At 52.1% G+C, this 20,155-nt stretch overlaps 2 protein-coding genes and 1 pseudogene across 26 annotated transcripts in view; 1 reads left to right on the forward strand and 2 right to left on the reverse strand.

Annotated features, from left to right (window-relative positions):
- ZG16B (zymogen granule protein 16B) overlaps positions 1–12,353 on the forward strand; it is a 58,494-nt gene extending 46,141 nt beyond the window's left edge. Inside the window, exons 3-5 of the mRNA XM_050774604.1 lie at positions 10,529–10,607; positions 10,806–10,908; positions 11,865–12,353. Of these exons, the coding sequence (XP_050630561.1) occupies positions 10,538–10,607; positions 10,806–10,908; positions 11,865–12,201 (510 nt within the window). The 5' untranslated portion in view covers positions 10,529–10,537 and the 3' untranslated portion in view covers positions 12,202–12,353. The remainder of the gene's footprint in view (positions 1–10,528; positions 10,608–10,805; positions 10,909–11,864) is intronic.
- Positions 1–20,155, reverse strand: part of LOC126944677 (elongin-B) — a 124,922-nt gene that overhangs the window by 47,687 nt on the left and 57,080 nt on the right. Inside the window, exon 1 of one of the 25 annotated variants that reach the window (XM_050774434.1) lies at positions 16,160–16,163. The exons of the other annotated variants lie outside the window; for them this stretch is intronic. The gene's annotated coding sequence lies outside the window, so the exon portion shown is untranslated. Of the gene's footprint in view, positions 1–16,159; positions 16,164–20,155 lie in introns of those variants that run through there. 25 annotated transcript variants of the gene reach the window in all.
- Positions 709–5,398, reverse strand: LOC126945080 (eukaryotic translation initiation factor 1-like; annotated as a pseudogene).

The following is a 20,155-nucleotide window of genomic DNA, read 5'->3' on the forward strand; positions in this document are numbered from 1 at the left end:
ACAGGAGTAGTTCCAGGGTGCCAGGAGCTGAGAAGCCTGGAGTGGGGGTGTGTGCATTGGAGGAAATGATCCTGACATCCCTCACCCCCTAAGGATCCAGCACAGAAACGCCAGACATCCTGATCTTACCATGGTTCCCCCAAGGCTGACCTAGGACCAGGACATGGGTGCAGGTAGTTTATCTGGGAGGTGATTGCAGGAAGTGGGGAAACTGAGGCAGGGAGGGAGGGAACGCTGATGAGCTTGCATAAACACAGAGGGTGCCATTCTAGGCAACTGGGGTGCAATCCTGTGGGGGCCTCAGCATTGGCCCACTGAGGACAAGGACACCAGGGTGGGCGTTTCTCTCTTGACCACGCCCCCCACCATGTTGAGAGTAGTCCTGGGGCATAGGATGCCCCAGAGCTGGCGCAGCCCTGAGGTGAGGCTCTGGGCACCCAGGGAGTAGGCAATAATGCTTCCCCTTGTGGGACTCCAGCTGGCTCCGTGTTTGAAAATCATAGTCCTCCCTTAGCTATGTTTTTATTTTTTTATTTTTATTTTTTCAGTTTATTGCATGAAGGAATTACACTAGTCCAAGTTAAAAGCAGACCCCAAATGGTTACATTAGACAAACTGTGAGGTTTTTAAACTTGTAACAAGGGAAAGAAGGGAAATTCTACTCATTACGAGGAAATCCTCACTTAAGTTTCAGTGAGCCACAAGTAGTTAAAACCCTTGAACCATCAGTCGATCGTCCTTAGCCAGTCTTACCTCTACAAGGCACTGGCATATGTTCTTGCACTGGTCATCCTGTAGCTGAATGGCTTCTCTGTATTCTGGATGCTCAGTTACCGTCCCATTGCAGGCAAATTTCCTCTTAAATGCCTTCACTAGTTGCTTTTTATTGTAATCGTTAGTGATCCCTTAGACAGGACTAAGGGTATTCCTGTTGTTTCTCTGCTGAATTCTTGCATGGATCTAATCCTCAGTGCCTGCAGGGAGCAGGTCATTACTCTTACTTACATCAGCAAAGGGGTGGAAAGAGTGGAGAATCTAGATAGTGGACGTACAAGATGATTCCTTTTCCTCGGTGGAAATGGCCTGTGGAAGGCAGTGGCATGGCAGGAGAAAGCAGTGTGAGGGGGACAGAGTGTGGGGGAGTGAGAGGATTCGAAGCGGGGGCTGCTAAGTCCTTGGCTGTGGCTCAGTGACTGAGGCTGGAGGTGCTTTCAAATCAAGGGACAGAGTACACCTAAGCTACTTCGGATCCTTTATGGCCCTCCTGGTGATATAGGAGTTAAGAAGAGATTATTTAGGCAGATAGCGAGGGGAAAGAAGTTCTTGGTATGGTTTTCTTCTTTCTTTCTCTCTTTCTTTTTTTTTTTTTTTGAGATGGAATTTTGCTCTTGTCCAGGCTGGAGTGCAGTCGTGAGATCTCGATTCACCGCAACCTCCACCTCCCAAGTTCATGCAATTCTTCTGCCTCAGCCTCCTGAGTAGCTGGGATTATAGGCATGAGCCACCACGCCCGGCTAATTTTGTATTTTTAGTAGAGACGGGGTTTCTCCATGTTGGTCAGGCTGGTCTGGAACTCCCAACCTCAGGTGATCTGACCCCCTTGGCCTCCCAAAGTGCTGAGATTATAGGTGTGAGCCCCAGGTTTTCTTTCTAATGAAACGCAGCCCCCAAGTTATTTTCTTTTCTAACAAAGAGCAGCTTGTAAAATCGAGCTGCAGATATAGACAAGCAAGCTAGAAGCTTGCATGGGTGAATGCTAGCAGCTGTGTCGTAGGAAAAGGCTAACTGGGGACTAGGCACGTCCAGCATGGTGGCTCCATCTTCCTCTTTCATTGTCAACTACATGCACAGTAAGGAGCAGGCAACGTGGCACTGGCCAAGTAGAGACCTTATTTGCATAATAAGAGATTAGGGTGCGGTAACCAGCTTCCCCGCACGCTATGTAAACGTCACACGTGGTCCAGCCAATCTTTGGGCCCTATGTAAATCAGTCACCGCCTCCTCAAGCCTGTCTATAAAACCCTGTGCACTCTGCCAGGGGCAAGAAGTCCCACTCAGGAACCCCTCTCCTTCACTGGAGACAGAACTGTTCTCCTTTCTCTTTCTTTCTTCTACTAAACCTCCATTGTTAATCTCACTCCACATGTGTCTGTGTCCTTGATTTCCTTGGCATGAGGCAACAAACCTCGGGTATTTACCCCAGACAATGACACCGCTTCACTGGGGGTCTTTTGAGTTCCCCCAAAATTGTCTTTTAGGGCTAAATTATGAGACTGTGAGCCTAAAATTAAGCAATCTGAATGAGTGGCATACTTCATGTGTTTCTTGAAGTTCTAAGCGCATTCTGATTCAAAATTGCCTCTCCACAAGACACTGGCTCAAAGCGAGCTGAGATTCTTTCCTGTCTGCAGCCTTCCTGTCCCATTTCTACACCTCTTCTTTATCCCTCTCTAAACTAAATTCTCTTTTCTCCAAACTCCTCAGTATTCTGGCATATTGACTATTTAAGTAAAGACACTTGAAAACAGCAGTTTTCAAAAAAATCATTTTGACCTTTGTGCTGTTTCTTTAAAGCAAAGGATGAAAAGTCCATGTAAAAGTCTCTCCCTTGGTGGCTCACGCCTGTAATCCCAGCACTTTGGGAGGCCGAGGTGGGCGGATCACAAGGTCAGGAGATCGAGACCATGGTGAAACCCCGTCTCTACTAAAAATAGAAAAAAGTAGCCGGGCGCAGGGGCGGGCGCCTGTAGTCCCAGCTACTCGGGAGGCTGAGGCAGGAGAATGGCGTGAACCCGGGAGGCGGAGCTTGCAGTGAGCCGAGATTGCGCCACTGCACTCCAGCCTGGGCGACAGAGCGAGACTCCGTCTCAAAAAAAAAAAAAAAAAAAAAAAAAAAAAGACTCTCCCTACACCAGGAGGAAAGGTAACACTCTACCTTCAAGGGTGAGAAATTGAGACCAAGAGAATCCTGCACAGACATTTAAAGAACAGCTCTTACATTCTAAGCCTCACATAATTTTGTCACATCTTCACAGTTAACAACTATTCTTTGTCCAACCAGTATAGTAGTAACTGACTCTAACTGCTTTACCCAAAATTTGGTTCTATCACTCAGTAAAGCTCCTCTTTGCCTTGCTCACCCTCCACTTGTCTGCATACCTCGTTCTTCCTGGTCACAGGACAAGAACTCGGGACCCATGAAATGGCGAAGATAAAGGAGCTGTAACACAAACAGGGCTGAACATGGCCCTTGCTCGCCACATTTCCGGTGAAGAGAAGGAGAGAAAAGCTGCAGTGCTTCAGGGGAGCCCAGACCTGGGAGCTCCCTGAGCCAGGTCTGTGTCTCCCTCTTTGGGGCTCTGTGGTTCCTGGCATCTCCAAGCTTCCAGGTGCCACCACATTCCCTGGTGCCAGCCAAGCTGCTTGTGGTGCACCCGGTCCAGCTGCAGCCTCGCAGAGAGGTGGCGCCCATGCCGGGACCTGGAGCTGCCTGCCCCGTGGCAGCAGCTGGCATGTATGACTGCACAGTGGCTGGGGCCCATGCTCACTCACACACCCCTCGCCATTCCACAGGCGGCTCGCAGTCTCACTTGGAGGCACGGGATCCAGGCCGGTAGTGTGAGCCGAGCACAGCCTGCCAGGCTGAGTGGGTGAAATGAGCCCAGCAGGCCCGAGCAAAACTTGGGCCAAGGTGCCAGCAGCCACAGGTTTCCAGCCAGAAAAACAATACTCCAGAGATCCTGTAACATTACAAAGGCTTTGGAATGTCATATTTAAATTGTTTATAGACCAGTTTTATCATCTACCTGTAGACTATATCAGACCCTAAATTCTAAGTTCCTCCAATCCAGTTTTCTCCTATGGAATTATTAAAACTGTAAGTTGTTCTTTCATAAATGCCCTGTAAGCTAAAACTAAACAACTTAACATAAATATCAAGGGACAAGTATTGTGCCTGATGTGTGGACCACACTGAGAGTTCACCAACCATCCAAGGCCATAACCAGAGACACTTTAACTGCAAAATTGCCGGCTTCATACTGCAGCTTTTCCCAAGACCATCAAAATGAGATTCCATATCATGGTGGTCCACTTACCTCTCTTAAGGCCCACCTTTCTCCCTTGACAGGATAATCTGTAATTAAAGATTTACAGCCAGTAACTGCTTTGGGTAACTTAACAGAACTGGACCTAAAAACATGCTTTACTCCACCTAGTGGGTAACTTTGGCGATATCGCTAACACAACTTTTTGTTCAAATTGTACTAGTGGTTCCTTTTATAGAGTTGGCCTTGTCTTCTGCTGTATTTCAACCCAGTCATGAAATGCTACTCAATGGCTACAACAGCTTTCAGCCAGTTTTCCCATCATCCTTTTTTTTTTTTTTTTTTTTTTTTTTTTTTTTTTTTTTGAGACAGAGTCTCACTCTGTTACCCAGGCTGGGGTGCAATGGCGCCATTCGGCTCACTGCAAGTTCCACCTCCCTGGTTCAAGCAATAATCCTGCTTCAGCCTCCTGAGTAGCTGGGAGTGCCACCATGCTCAACTACTTTTGTAATTTTTAGTAGAGACGGGGTTTCACCATATTGGCCAGGCTAGTCTCAAACTCCTGACCTCTCGATCCACCCGCCTCAGCCTCCCAAAGTGCTGGGATTACAGGCGTGAACCACCGTGCCTGGCATAGTTTTTTTTTGTTTTCTTTTTTTAAAGAGATAGGGTCTCGCTTTGGCACCCAGACTGGAGCCAGTGTAGTGGTGTGATTCTAGCTCACTGCAACTTTGAAGTCCTGGGCTCCTTCCACCTCAGTCTTCTGAGTGTAGCTGGGTCTACAGGCCCACACTACCACACCCAGCTAAGCTGTTTAAAATTATTTACTGTAGATAAAAGGTTTCACTTTGTTCTGCAGGCTGGTCTCAAGTGAGCAGTTAGCCCCAGGCCTCCTGCCAGATGCTGCAGCCCAGCCAAGTGGTCCGGGAATTCATAAATATTTTTTAAACCTGTGAATATACACTTCCAGATTTGTGATTTCGTTGTATGCAGACTGTGCTTCAAATTGGGAGAAGTCCAAACCCACAACAGTCTGGTTAATGACACGCATGCAGAAGTGACTGAGGGGAAGTGAACTGAGGTCAGCACCTGATATGTCTGAGGAAAGAAGATGAAGTGATGGGTGGACGGAGGGTCCAGGACATAGACAAATGCAGTGACACCCACACAGGAGAATGCTGAGGACAGGAGAGGCAGGGAGTGCATGGGTGTCACTGTCACCTTTTACTCTCCAATATGTCTGAATTTGGGTGGTAAATGTAGGGGAAATGTCTGTTGGCTTCGTCCTTGGAGGACAGCTCCCCAGGGCCCATCCTCAGCTTCCGCCATCTTGGTCCATCTGGACCGTCCATCCTCGAGTCTCAAAAATTCCAGGCCCTCCACATGGCTCACGGTGGGGGCCGCAGTCAGGAACTGGCCTCCCGGACCAGTGACGCACCCACAGGGCTACTCCCTCTGCAGCCTCCCAGGGAGGGCTCAACCACTTCTGGGAAGGAGACGAGCAACTGACTCAAACCAGCGTGAGGCTGTTCTAGTGTCTGACACCATCGAGGGCCTCGTCCGGGCTGGTCCTCATGTACCAGCTCATGTACCATTCTCACGCTGCTAATAAAGACATAACTGAGGGTATGTATTTTATTTTATTTTTTTATTTTATTTTTTTTTTTTTGAGACGGAGTCTCGCTCTGTCACCCAGGCTGGAGTGCAGTGGCCGGATCTCAGCTCACTGCAAGCTCCGCCTCCCGGGTTCACGCCATTCTCCGGCCTCAGCCTCCCAAGTAGCTGGGACTACAGGCGCCCGCCACCTCGCCCGGCTAGTTTTTTTTGTATTTCTTAATAGAGACGGGGTTTCACCGTGTTAGCCAGGATGGTCTCGATCTCCTGACCTCGTGATCCGCCCGTCTCGGCCTCCCAAAGTGCTGGGATTACAGGCTTGAGCCACCGCGCCCGGCCAAGGGGGTATGTATTTTATAAAGGAAAGAGGTTTAATTGACTCACAGTTCAGCATGGCTGGGGAGGCCTCAGGAAACTTACTATCACGGCAGAAAGGGAAGCAAACACGTCCTTCTTCACATGGTGGCAGTAAGGAGAAGTGCCGGGCAAAACGGGGAACATCTCTGTATAAAACCAGCAGATGTTGTGAGAATTCACTCTCTATCACGAGAACAGCAGCATGGCGGTAACTCGCTGCCCACGATTGAATTACCTCTCACCAGGTCCCTCCCACAACATGTAGGAATGATGGGAACTACAATTCAAGATGAGATTTGGGCAGGGACACAGCCAAACCATATCACCTCAATAACATGGACTGGTTTCCCCAGCAGATGGCTGGCGGCCACAAACATTGTCTCGCTCCTCCCTCCCAACAGCCTCAGGCGCTGGGGTGTGCTAGGGGCCTGTTTACTCATAGAGAAACCGAGGCTGGGAGTGGCTTCGTGAGGTGCAGTCAGGAACAGGGTCGGAGTGTGGCGCCGGGCCAGGCTGCTCAGGTCACTTATCACGGAATCTACCGGGGCAGGTGCAAAAGCTGAGCCCGACATCAATACTAGTGGAAGGTGAATTACGTGAAAGATTAGGCAAAATGTGTGGTTATGTGTCCTGGTTTTCCAATAAAAGTATTGAGTTTCTCTGGGGTAAGTGCAGATAAAATGCTTAGCGGAGGCTAGGTGTGATAGCGCACGCCTGTAATCCCAGCAATTTGGGAGGCCGAGGCAGGCAGATCACAAGGTCAGGAGTTCGAGACCAGCCTGGCCAATATGATGAAACCCCATCTCTACTAAAAATAAAAAAAATTAGCCAGGCGTAGTGGTGGGTGCCTGTAATCCCAGCTACTTGGGAGGCAGAGGCAGGGGAATCGCTTGAACCCGGGAGGTGGAGGTTACAGTGAGCCGAGATCGAGCCAGTGCACTCCAGCTTGGGCAACAGAGACAGACTTTGTCTCTGAAAAAAAAAAAAAATGCTTAGTGCAGGTGTGGCACCAAAGGGAACTCAGTGAGTGTGCCACAGGCATGCGGGGGGAGCTGTGGTTTCAGGAGCACAAGGCTGCGCCCTTCCCTCAGGGCCTCCTTCCCCAGCAGCAGCCGTTCAAGGGCAAGTCCACATGCATAGCCCGTGTTGACCTGCTGGGGTTGGGGTAAAGGCCCCTGGGCTTCTGATCCTGCCCCTCCCCCAGGCAGCAGGACCTTCCCTCTGGTTCCTGAGTCCCAGGGAGCCGCCAAGGCCCTGGGAGGAGACAGCTCCTGACTTTGCTCAGAGTCTCGGTGAGGCCAGTCCTATCCGGAGATCCTAGCCAGGAACTCATGTTCCTGCTTCCAGTGAGGCTGGGGGCTTCCTGCAGAGGCTCAGCCTGGCCCCCAGGCCACAGGGAGGCCCCACCCACTGAGTGGGTGCAGATGGAGACCCTCTTGTCTGCTGTGCCTCAGGCTGCAGAGCCACAGAGGGGTCTTCCCAAGTCCCACACCTGGAGGGCAGGGAGGCCAGGGGCTTGTGGCCCTAACCTGACTCCTGACACACAAGGACCAGCCGGCCCGGGGCCACCTCTGCAGGCAGGAGAAGGCCTCATTGTTCCCCTCTCCTGGCAGAATGAGGACTGGGTGTGCCCAGGGCTGGAAATAAATGCTCAGTAAATCCCTCTCTTGGGAGCCCTGATCCCAAGGGACAAAGGGCCTGTGTTGAGTCTCCCTGTACTCGGGCTCAGGGCCAGCACTTGGGCCAGGGCAGATGGAGGGTGGGAGAGGGGGTGCCTCCCACCAGGTGGGCTTCTTCCCCAGGTCAGGCATGCAGGTGAAGAGGGGTGTCGTGTGTGCATGCCCCCCGCGTGCAGGAGAGGCTGGGCAGTGTGTGTCCGGCTGCATGTGTATGCATGCATCTTCAAGTGCACGTGTGTGAATGAGCATGTGTGATCCCCATGTTCGTACCATCTTAACCTCCCCTCCAGTGTATACTGTCTCTGCCTCCTAGTGCCCCCAACCCCAGCTGGTGCTTCTGGAGTCCTGGCCCAGATGACTCTCCTTCTGGGCACCAAACCCTGTCAGCCTGGAGTTAGAAAGAAGGCCTCTGAACTGCCAGCAAAACATGGAAAGGCGCCCTCAGGCTGGGCTGGGGCAAGAACACAGCCCCTTTGTGCCAGCTCTGAGCTCCTGCCTCCAAGAGCTGTGCTAGCCAAGGGCTTGGCCTCTTCCACCTCCACCTCCCTGAAGGAGGTTCCTCCTGAGAGGGGCTCCTCTTACCCTCCCCCAGCCTGGGGTCTGCTTCCCTCGAAATCAGAGGAGCGCTTGAGGGGGTGCAGAGAGGTGCAACTGGGGCCTCACCTTGAAACACTAGTCAGTAGGAACCCAGCCCTGATCAGCCTCTCCAGGGAGATGGTACAGGCGCCAGAACAAGGGCTAGGTGCCAAGGCTAATGTGCTGCTCTGCTCCTGCCCCGTCAGGGCTGGGGGGTCACGGGGAGCCCCCTTCCTGACTGTGCCATCCAGCACCAGGTACAGGGCTATGGTGGTTCTTTGGGAATAGGTATTGACCAGGAGTGGGTGGACATTTTGTGTGAAGGGCCAGATAGTAGAATTTTAGGTTCAGGGGCTGCAGGTCTCTGTCACAGCCATGTGAGCTTCTGTGCAAGCATGAAGGCAGCCACAGGCCACATGCCAATGAGCGCATGGCGGCTGTGGGCCAATGATGCTTGACTTATGAACTGGGGCATGGGAATTTTAAATAATTTTCATGGACCACAAGACATCGTTCTTTAGAATGTTTCCTAAGAATGTTAACATGTAGGAGACATTCTTTGCTCATGGGCTGGGCAGAGGTGCCCAGGTGGTGGTTGGCTGGGCCGTATATCGCCACCCCTGGCGCAGGCCCTGGTTCAAGTCATTAAAGTCCTGCGCCTCTCGCAGCCCCTGCCCACCCTCATCCTGTTGAGACCAGCGTCCCCGTTCCTGGCGAGTCAGCACTTCCAGAGTCATTCTGTGCATGCGCAAAGCCCTTCTCCACACCCCTCTGCCTGGGAAGCATGTGGGGTCCAGACACATTGGTCTTCCACCCTGTTTCCCTGGGGGATGGGTGTGCAGTGGGAGCGTCCCCCACTGTCTCCACCCAAGTTTTCCAAAGCCAGGGATCCACCACCGGGGCTCTCGGCATCTCCAGGTGGACGCGTCTATGATTTGTCAGCTTTTGCTCTTTCCAAAAATTAACGTGGTACAGTCTCCCCCAAGGCATAAAGTCTAAGGGTCAGGGAAACTGGCCCCGGGGGGAGGATCTCAGCTCCTCACAGCACCGTCAAGGGGAGGTTCTACTGTTATCCACACAGAACAGAGGCCCAGAGAGGTGAAGCAAGTGCCTGCAGATCCCAGCCCAGCTACATAAGGAAGCCGGGCTGGACCCGCCTCTGGCTCCAGGGTCCTGTGTTGGTGATCACGGCTCTGTGGCTGTTCCGAGTGGTCACGGGCCCTGCAGAGCTTCAGTCCCTGGAACACACACGAAAGGTGTCCTGAGGACACACATGGAACTGCGTTTGAGCTGCAATCTGTCCCCTGATTGCAGGGCATCTGACAGCCTTTATCTCTTCTCCCCTGATCCTTATCCGACACCCCACCTCTTCTGCAGACTCCAGCTCACTCCCAATGCCCTGGGTCCTTCAGGGTCCTTGGGATGAGACATCTCCAAACACCAGCCTGGGGGGTCGCCCTCCCCAGGCCCTCTGCCTCCCATCGTGGCAAGGACTGCACCTTTGGTGTCCTTCCCTCCTATGATCTCTGAGCCCCTGAACACTGGCTCATACCCGCTCCACCCAGATGCAGCAAAGAGGAGAAACCCAGGCAGCCTCCAAGGGCAGTGCCTTGAGGGCCAGTGCCTGGGGCACCTGTTGCACAGGGCACAGGACACAAAGGGCTGGGTGGTCCATTCAAGCTCTCTTGGGGCCCGCATCGAGCTCAGCCTGGGTCCTAGGAAGCCTGCCAGGCACCAGGTGCTGCTTGAGTCTGAAGGAGGCCCTGACTCCAGGTCGCCCACGGTGACAGTGGGCCCCACGGAGCTTTTGTGGACCCTTGACCTGTTACCCTCGGGTGGAAGCCAATAAGCCAGCCTCTCCCCAACTCTGCCATCCAGGTCGGCACCAGTGTTGACTGAGAGAGCCCAGAGGTGATCGTGAAGTGCCTGTCACTGTCCCCAGCTCTGTTTATGTAGGCTGCAGAGCCAAGACAGCAAATGCCACACGTCCGGGAGCCTCCCCAAGGCCGGCCCTGGGCCTTCCCCCAGGAAGAGCCCCACGGCCAGCTCCTTCCTGTCCCCCTGGTGGCCCCTTGCTCCTTCCTTCTGGATGGGGGCCCAGAGGGCCCAGGAGAGTATAAAGGCGATGTGAAGGGTGCCCAACACAATCAGACACCCAGTCACAGGCGAGGTAAGGTGCTTGGCTCCATGGGTGGGGCCCAGCGAGGCCACACTGGTCCTTGCTTTGGAGTCAGGAGGCCTCTCTTCTTCCCACAGAGCCCTGGGATGCGCCAGCCAGAGGCCATGCTGCTGCTGCTCACGCTTGCCCTCCTGGGGGGCCCCACCTGGGCAGGGAGTAAGTCGGTGGAGACTGCCCTCAACCTCCCCTGCCTCCCTCCAGGAGAGCCAGGGCCTCACCTGGCCCTTGTCCCAGACTAACTCTGGTCACAGAACCATCCTGTCTGCCTGGAGGGGCGGGGTCCCCTGTTCTGGCAGAGGTTGCCCCCATATCACTGCGTGGGGATTTTCTTCCCTTTTGTTCTCTTTTCTGCAGAGATGTACGGCCCTGGAGGAGGGAAGTATTTCACCACCACTGAAGATTACGACCATGAAATTACAGGGCTGCGGGTGTCTGTGGGTCTTCTCCTGGTGAAAAGGTGAGTGAGGCCATGTCCCCACCCATCCCACAGTTTTAGGAACTCGGGGCAGCCGGTAGGCACCTGTAGCCAGTTTTCCCACGCATGCCTGGCTCCCACCGATGCTTCATGGCTTGAGCAGAGGTCAGACCGTCCTCCCCACCTTCTCCCTTCAACCCAAGCTCAACTCAACCAAAAATGACCTCTCCGTCCCCATGCCTGATAGGAAAGTCAGGGAAAAGTCTGTCCGATTACTGTCAAAGAAGACAGGAGGTAAGGGTCAGAGTGGACCACTGACTGAACATGAGTCAGCAGAAGTGTTAGAGGCAGAAATCCAGGACCATTTCCTTCATATCGAGGTGTCTCTGCTGGAGGTCTGGGATGGATTTTTGCCCTGCACTTAGGAGTTCTGGGGTCCTGGGAGAGGGGAGAGAAGCCCAACAGCAGAGGAGACTGTGTGAGCATGGCGAGCCGGAGGGGTGCGTCCTAGGAGAGCAGCAGGGTGAGGGAGGGATGCAGATAAGCCCCGTCGGGGAAGTGCTGGTGAGTGTGGGAAGTCACCTGCCCCTCGGTCTGTGAGCTGCTCTTCTCAGAGTGACTAAGGCTGGGGAGGTCCAGGCTCAGCCAGAGGCAGCTCATATGTGGGCCACAGTGACGGCAGCTGGTGCCTTCTGCAGTCACGTGGACCAGGCACTGCACGGAGCTCTCCTCGCCTGGACCTCAGTGACTCCTCCCAAAAATCACATCCACTTTGCAGATGGGGAAACTAAGTCCGAAGAGGCTGAGTAATGAGCTCAAGATCACAGGGCCTGAAAGTGGTAGAACCAGGGTTGGTGACCAGCGAGTTTGTGTCAGGGACCCGAATTCTGATGGTGCTGGACTCTCTGCATCCTGGGAAGGAGGGTGGGGGCGCTGAGGACCCGGGATGTGCTGGGCCATCCCAGATCTGGGCGTCCAAAGCTTTGCCTCTCCCCCAGTGTCCAGGTGAAACTTGGAGACACCTGGGACGTGAAACAGGGCGCCTCAGGTGGGAATACCCAGGAAGTCACCCTGCAGCCAGGCGAATACATCACAAAAGTCTTTGTCGCCTTCCAAACTTTCCTCCGGGGTATGGTCCTGTACACCAGCAAGGACCGCACTTTCTATTTTGGGAAGCTCGATGGCCAGATCTTCTCTGCCTACCCCAGCCAAGAGGGGCAGGTGCTGGTGGGCATCTATGGCCAATATGGACTCCTCGGCATCAAGAGCATTGGCTTTGAATGGAATTACCCACTAGAGGAGCCGACCACTGAACCGCCAGTTACTGTCACATGACCATCAAAGGCACCCTCGGGTCTCTAGGGTGGGGTACGGGGCCATCTGAGCTGAGGCCATCTGGGTGGTGGTGGCTGATGGTACTGGAGTAACTGAGTCGGGACGCTGAACCTGAATCCACCAATAAATAAAGCTTCTGCAAAATCAGTGCATCCAGGATTGGTCCTTGCATCTGGGGTACAACCAAACCCTCCCCTGCTCCTTGGAGACAAAGGCCGCAGTGCTGGAGCCCAGTGAACTGAGATGAGGGATAGGGCAAAGGTGACTCTGCCGAGGACAGAAAGAGAGCAGCACCACCCCCTCAGGGGTGCTGTGGGTCTCTGTGCCAGTCCCACAATCTTTGAAGAGTCAGGCTTCAAGGCCACCACTCCCCACTGTCCCTCACCCCAGGCCCATCCAGCGGGCCTCTTCTGGCCACTCAGTCCCAGGCTTCTCTGAGTGTTCAAGGGGCCTCAGGGAAGCCACTCACTCATCCATTCACTCAGTAAATGTTTGCCAAGGCCTTGTCCTCACCAGGCTCTCCTGGCACTGGGGGGTATAAAGAAGAGGCCAGGTTTCAGTTGAGTGTGTATACACCGTGGTGGGGGCTGGTGCAGAGGCAGATAGTGGCAGTTCACTTTGCCATCTGCATGGTTGGGGACACATGTAGGTCATTGTGTGTGGGCACCTGCCCAGAGGTGAGGTGAGGGGGATGTGCTTCAGGGAAGTCTTCCTAGAGGAGGCAATGTCTGAGGTAAGTCTTAAAGGATGAGGGACAGTTGGCCAAGTGGAGACAAGGGGAGGAGGGCATTACAGTTTGAGGGCTCAACATGAGCAAAGGCAGGAGATGCAGATGGCTGGAGATAGTAGGCCTCACACTGTGGTAATTTGTCACAGTAGCAACAGGAAATCAGTATAAGCCCTAGACCTGGCCCATTCTTCATGTCCCCTTCCCAAGCCTCCAAGTCCACATCGGCACTTGCCAAGATCAGAGCTCCAGGGGCCTCCAGAGACAGGGTTTTCAGCCCTTTGGGACCATGATCCACAGAGAGAAATTGATCCTACTTGAGACACAGGAAGCAACACGTGTAACGCAACAGCCAAACACCCAGTGATCATCTAATGCAACAAACAGTCAGTGATCATCTAATGCAACAAACAGTCAGTGATCATCTAATGCAACAAACAGTCAGTGATCATCTAATGCAACAAACAGTCAGTGATCATCTAATGCAACAAACAGTCAGTGATCATCTAATGCAACAAACAGTCAGTGATCAGGGGAAGGGCCAGGTCCTGTTTCAGGGGCTCCACCCAAAGTCCCCACCCACAACAATTGAAGGACAGGACTTTAATTATCTCTGCAAAGTGAGGAAACTGAGGCACTGAGTGCAAAGTCACTTGTCCTACACAGCAGTTAGAGGTAGAGTTGGAAGTTCACCTTGAGGTGGCCAAGCTGCAAAGTCTGGCCCCTGAACACCAGACCTAGGCAAAGATTTCACAACCCAGCTTCATCTTTCTGCATGAAATACACACTAGCGTTTTCTTCTCTTCTCTACTTCTGTTTTTACTTTTGTTTATTTTTAAATGCTGGTTGAGAGCCACTTCTTAACCTGGAAATCAGAAATCAAAATTCAGAGAATCTGTGAACTGAGATGGGGGGAAAATTACCTCTTTTTTTTTTTTTATTGCCCTTGACTGAAAATTTCATGTTTCCTTCGGGTATGAATGTGACCTCACATGCAACACCCATGAAATGACCACATCAAATACTGTTGTCACAGACACCTTGAAATTTACAGCCGTCACCAGTTCAAAATTATGGTGATCAGACGTGCTATTCAACATGTTGATAATCAAAGCCCAGGCACAGAACACATTTAAGAAAACATTTTGGGCCAGGCACGGTGGCTCACACCTGCAATCCCAGGACTTTGGGAGGCCAAGAGGGGTGGATCACGAGGTTAGGAGTTCCGGAGCAGCCTGGCCAACATGGTGAAACCCAGTCTCTACTAAAAATACAAAAATTAGCTGGATATGGTGGTAAGGAAGGAGACCACTACTACTCCTGCTGCCCTCCTCCCCGCACCTTGCCTAGTTCACAAGAGCAGAAAAAAAGCAAAAAGTTGGAAAAAAAAAAAAAAGTAAGATAAATAGCCAGACAACCTTGGCACCACCATTCGGTCCTAGGAGTTAAAAAAAGTAATAATAATAATATCAACCCCTGACCTAAACTACTTGTGTTATCTGTACATTCCAAACACTGTATGAAAAAAGCATTGTAAAACTTTTTGTTCTGTTAGCTGATGCATGTAGCCCCCAGTCACGTTTCCCACGCTTGCTCGATTCATCACGACCCTTTCATGTGGACCCCTTAAAGTTGTAAGCCTTGAAAAAGGCTTTTTTCGGGGAGCTCAGCTCTTAAGACGCGAATCTGCCGACATTCCCGGCCAAATAAACCACTTCCTTCTTTACCCCGGTGTCTGAGGAGTTTTGTCTGCAGCTTGTCCTGCTACAGTGATACATGCCTGTGGTCCCAGCTACTCGGGAGACTGAGGCAGGAGAATCGCTTGAACCCAGGAGGGGTTGCAGTGAGCCAAGATCATGCCACTGCACTCCAGCCTGGGCTACAGAGCGAGACCCCATCTCAAAAAAAAAGAAAAGAAAAGCAAACATTTTGATAAGCGAATCTGCAGCTGCTTTGCAGGAGAAGCCCCTTTCCTTTCTGCAAGAGGAATGAGAAGTCCCTGGGGCCAGCTGGGGACCTCCCCTCTGTCCAGCCCAACAGCTCCATCAACTACTTTTTACTTCTCAGGGTTCTATTTAATTCTTTTAAAATTTGTGTTTTAGTAAGTTTCTTTCGCTTGTGTTTATTTTTCTTTTATTTATTTATTTTTTCTCCCAAGCTGGAATGCAATGGTGCGATCATGGCTCACTGCAACCTTGACCTTCTGGGCTCAGGTGATCCTCTCACCTCAGCCTCCTGAGTAGCTGGGACCACAAACACATGCCACCATGCCTGGGTTTTGTTGTTGTTGTTGTTGATTGTAGAAACAAGGTCTTGCTATGTTGCCCAGGCTTGCTATGTTTTCATTTACTAAATTTGGTGACCCTAACTCAAGATACTTTGGGCACTTTGGGAGAAGGATAGGTCCCAAGAGGCAGAAACTGGTGGGGGCAGTCAGGATCGGGCCTGTCGGAAAAGCCTGGCGCTTCCTGGACAGAGCAGAGGACCAGTGGGGGAGACGGAATTGCACCCCTCCAGTCAGGGGAAGGCAGGGCAGGTCTTTTCAGCACCTGCTCATGTGAGAGGGTTTCTGTCACTTGCTATCGAGGGTACCCAAGGAAGCCAGGACGACCCTGGAGAGGAGCCTTCCTCCAGAGGTTTCTCTCTGAATCTCACGCACTTGTTCCCCAGCCTTGATAAGGACTTCCACCCCCTCTACCCAAGCCTGTGCCATTTCAGGCTCCACGTGGGGGTGCCCAGGTCAGGCCAGAGGAACCAAGATGGGGGGAGTGTTGGGTAAAGACCGGGAGGGGAGGATGGGGCGGTTCCAGGGGCTCCCATGGTTTGAAATCCTCTGTGGAGAAATGACGAGGAACGAGCTCAGGAATCCCAAGTCCCACTCACCCCTTCATGAGGCTGTGATCCCCATGAGGACGCAGGTCCCCTGACTCTCCCCTGCTCTTTGCCCCAGTGTAGAAGGAGGACCCTGCATTTCTGGAGGAGCAGGTCTGTGTTGAGAGAAAGGGGAGCAGGGGAGAGAGCCTTCCTTCTTTCCTTCCCTCCTTCCTTCCTTCCTTCCTTCCTTCCCTTCCTTCCTTCCTTCCTTCCTTCCTTCCTTCCTTCCTTTTCCTTTCCTTTCCTTTCCTTTCCTTTCCTTTCCTTTCCTTTCCTTTCTTTCTTCATTTTTGAGACAGAGTCTTTATCTGTCACCCAGACTGGAGTTCGGTGGTGGAATCACAGCTCACTGCACCACCCCGCCCACCTCAGCTCCCGAGTAGCTGGGACCACAGGCAAGCACCACCACCCCTGGCTAATTTTTTTTTTTTTTTGAAGCGGAGTTTCGCTCTGTCTCCCAGGCTGGAGTGCAGTGGCCGGATCTCAGCTCACTGCAAGCTCCGCCTCCCGGGTTTACGCCATTCTCCTGCCTCAGCCTCCCGAGTAGCTGGGACTACAGGCGCCCGCCACCTCGCCCGGCTAGTTTTTTGTATTTTTTAGTAGAGACGGGGTTTCACCGTGTTAGCCAGGATGGTCTTGATCTCCTGACCTCGTGATCCGCCCGTCTCGGCCTCCCAAAGTGCTGGGATTACAGGCTTGAGCCACCGCGCCCGGCCCTGACTAATTTTTTTTAATGTTATGTGGAGCTGGGATCTCACTGTGTTGCCCAGGCTGGTCTCAAACTCCTGAAATCAAGCTATCCTCCCATCTCAGCCTCCCAAGCAACTAGGCCTACCTGTGCATGCCACCATGCCTGGCTAATTTTTTTTTTTAACAGAAATGTCATTTTAAGCATTATGCTTCCAATTACAAAAGCAATGCATGTATACTGCAGACATTTTAGGAAAGACAGCTAAATTTAAAAGGAATTCCCTGCCAGGTGCGGTGGCTCACGCCTGTAACCCCAACACTTTGCGAGGCCGAGGCGGGTGGATCACCTGAGGTCTGGAGTTCAAGACCAGCCTGGACAACATGGCGAAACCCTGTCTCTACAAAAATAGAAAAATTAGCTGGGCATGATGCTGTGTGCCTGTAATCCCAGCTACTTGGGAGGCTGAGGCGTTTAAAAAAAAAAAAAAAAAAAAGAATTCTCACTACCCAGAGATACACTGCTGACATTTTGACATGTCTATTCCCAGTATTTTAAAATGAATTTTGGATATGCTAAAGATTGACAAATGGGACATTCAGCGATTGAAGTTTGCCTTAGGGAAGAAAGAGTCTCTCTGAAGACAAACCAAGGAGTCCAAAAAGAGAAGTGCAGAGCAACTTGAAAGACACAAAAAGAGACAAAACAAACTAGATCTCAGTGCTTCCAGAGGACTGTGTTTGAAGCTGAGGATTGAGAGGGCTGGGAGATAGGTAGAATGTAATGAGGTTTACATAGTAATGAGAAATTTTGTGATGAAAGGAACTGGGTCCTGGCCGGGCGCTGGTGGCTCACACCTGTAATCCCAGGACTTTGGGAGGCCAAGGCGGGCGGATCACCTGAGGTCAGGAGTTCAAGACCAGCCCGGCCAACATGGTGAAACCCTGTCTCTACTAAAAATAAAAAAATTAGCTGGGTATGATGGCGTGTGCCTGTAGTCCCAGCTACCCAGGAAGCTGAGGCAGAAGAATCACTTGAACCCGGGAGGTGGAAGTTGCAGTGAGCTGAGATTGCACTACTGCACTCCAGCCTGAGTGACAGAGCAAGACTCTGTCTCAAAGAAAGAAGGAAAGGAAAGGAAAGGAAAGGAAAGGAAAGGAAAGGAAAGGAAAGGAAAGGAAAGGAAAGGAAAGGAAAGGAAAGGAAAGGAAAGGAAAGGAAAGGAAAAGAACTGGGTTCCAAGCGCTGCTCATGGAAACCAGTTTCTGCTGAAGTGTTTTGTGTATGTGTGCCAGTATTACTAGAGTGCTAGTAAGTCTCCTGTGATTTGAATCTTTTTTTTTCTGGGATGAGGGGATGGATGGATGCATGGATGGATGGATGGATGGATGGATGGATGGGTGAGTCAGTAAATGGATGGATATCAGTAGATGGGTAGGTGGGTGGGTGAGTGGGTGGATGGATGGATGGATAGGTGGATGGATGGATGGATGGATGGATAGGTGGGTGGATGGATGGATGGGTGGGTGGATGGATAGGTGGGTAGGTGGGTGGGTGAGTGGGTAGATGAACGGATGGATGGATGAATTTATGAGTCAGTAGATGGGTGGGTGGGTGAGTGGGTGAGTAGATGGATGGATGGATGCATAAGTGGGTGGGTGGGTGAGTGGATAGATGGATAGAAAACACACTAGCAGGACCAGGCACAGTGGCTTACACCTGTAATCCCAGCACTTTGAGAGGTCTAGACAGATGGGTCACTTGAGCCCAGGAGTTCAAGACCAGCCTAAGCAACATGGCAAGACACTGCCTCTACAAAAATACATAACCGGGTGTGGTAGTCCCAGCTACTTGGGAGGTTAAAACAGGAGAATTGCTCGAGCCCAGGAGGTACAGATTGCAGTGAGCTGAGATCACGCCATTGCACTCCAGCCTAAGAAACAGAAGTGAAACCTTGTCTCAGAAAAAGAAAAAAGAAAAAGAAAGGAAAAGAAAAAAAAAGAAAAGAAAAAAAGAAAAGGAAAGGAAAGAAAAGACACTAGCATTCATCATGATCCGATGTTGGACCAGGCGCAATGGCAAGTGCTTACACAAGTATTGCTTCATTTAATCATCACAAACATCCTTGGGATGGGTGTTAATCTCACATTTTTTACAGACAAGGAAGCCCAGGCTGAGTGAGTGAGTCATGGAATTTAAACCCCAATCCCACAGTCCTCCTACCACTTCCTGCTCAGGTGTTGGCCCAGTCCCATCATTGTGTGGGGAGGTTCTTTCCTGAGGGTCCCCAAGTGCCCAAATACTTCAGCCGCCGTACAACATGTGATTTTCTTGTCCTGTAACTCCGAGGTCCACACGCCCACAGTGCCGCTGGCAGAGCCTGCTGTGATCCTGAAAATTCCTTTTCATCGACTCACTACAAGTTCAGAGACAAGGTGCGTGTCAGACCTGCACCCTGGGCTCCAGGGTGAGGAAGGAACTGCTCATCCTGTGCTGGGTCCCTGCCTCTGCTCCTGCTTCTCACCCTTGGCCAAACATTCCCCAATCCTGGGCGGCTCTGGCCTTGGGACAGAAGTCAGCCTGTCAGCCTTCCGGAACACCTGAGTCCATTGTGGCCACTTCCTCATCCCCACACCAGCTCAGCCCTGCAGGGGCGTTTGAATTGTTTCCTCCTACACAACACTGAACTGTGCAGCTCCCGCCCTGACCTGTCTCTAAACAGCGTCACTAGTCCCAAGGCCTCCTGCAGTCCACTGGGCCCACAGACACGCCGACCAGCAAGCTGGGGGTCCTACTGAGAGACATTTGGTGCTGGCTGCCATGCAGTCAGAGTGGGCCAGGCAGCTGGGGCCTAAGAGGAGCTGCTCGAAGGGCCGGGCGCGGTGGTTCACGCCTGTAATCCCGGCACTTTAGGAGACTGGCGCGGGTGGATCATGAGGTCAGGAGATTGAGACCACAGTGAAACCCCGTCTCGGGCGGATCACGAGGTCAGGAGATCGAGACCATCCTGGCTAACACGGTGAAACCCTGTCTCTACTAAAAAAAAATACAAAAAACTAGCCGGGCGAGGTGGCGGCGCCTGTAGTCCCAGCTACTCGGGAGGCTGAGGCAGGAGAATGGCGTGAACCCGGGAGGCGGAGCTTGCAGTGAGCTGAGATCCCACCACTGCACTCCAGCCTGGGCGACAGAGCCAGACTCCGTCTCAAAAAAAAAAAAAAAAAGAAACCCCGTCTCTACTAAAGATACAAAAAATTAGCCCAGCGCGGAGGCAGGTGCCTGTAATCCCAGCTACTCAGGAGGCTGAGGCAGGAGAATGGTGTGAACCTGGGAGGCAGAGCTTGCAGTGAACCAAGATCACGCCACTGCACTCCAGCCTGGGCAACAGAGCCAAACTCTGTCTCAAAAAAACAAAACAAAACAAAAGAGGAGCTGCTGGAGGAAGTGGAGCACCTTGGATGCCACCTGGACTCACGTCTGCACCTACCACCCTCTCGGACCTGCACCCAGCCCCCGGCCCAGGCACCAGGAGAACCCTCTGTGTGTTTCCAACAAGCCCCGGGCAGGAGGGGCTTCACAAGCAGAAGCACCAGTCTCCTAAGTCCTCCACAAACAGCACCTGTGTCAGGGGCCAGAGAAAGAGAAGACAAAGAGGGCTGTGTGTGCAC

This window comes from Macaca thibetana, chromosome 20 (assembly GCF_024542745.1).
Source record: "Macaca thibetana thibetana isolate TM-01 chromosome 20, ASM2454274v1, whole genome shotgun sequence".
NCBI classification, from domain to species: domain Eukaryota; kingdom Metazoa; phylum Chordata; class Mammalia; order Primates; family Cercopithecidae; genus Macaca; species Macaca thibetana.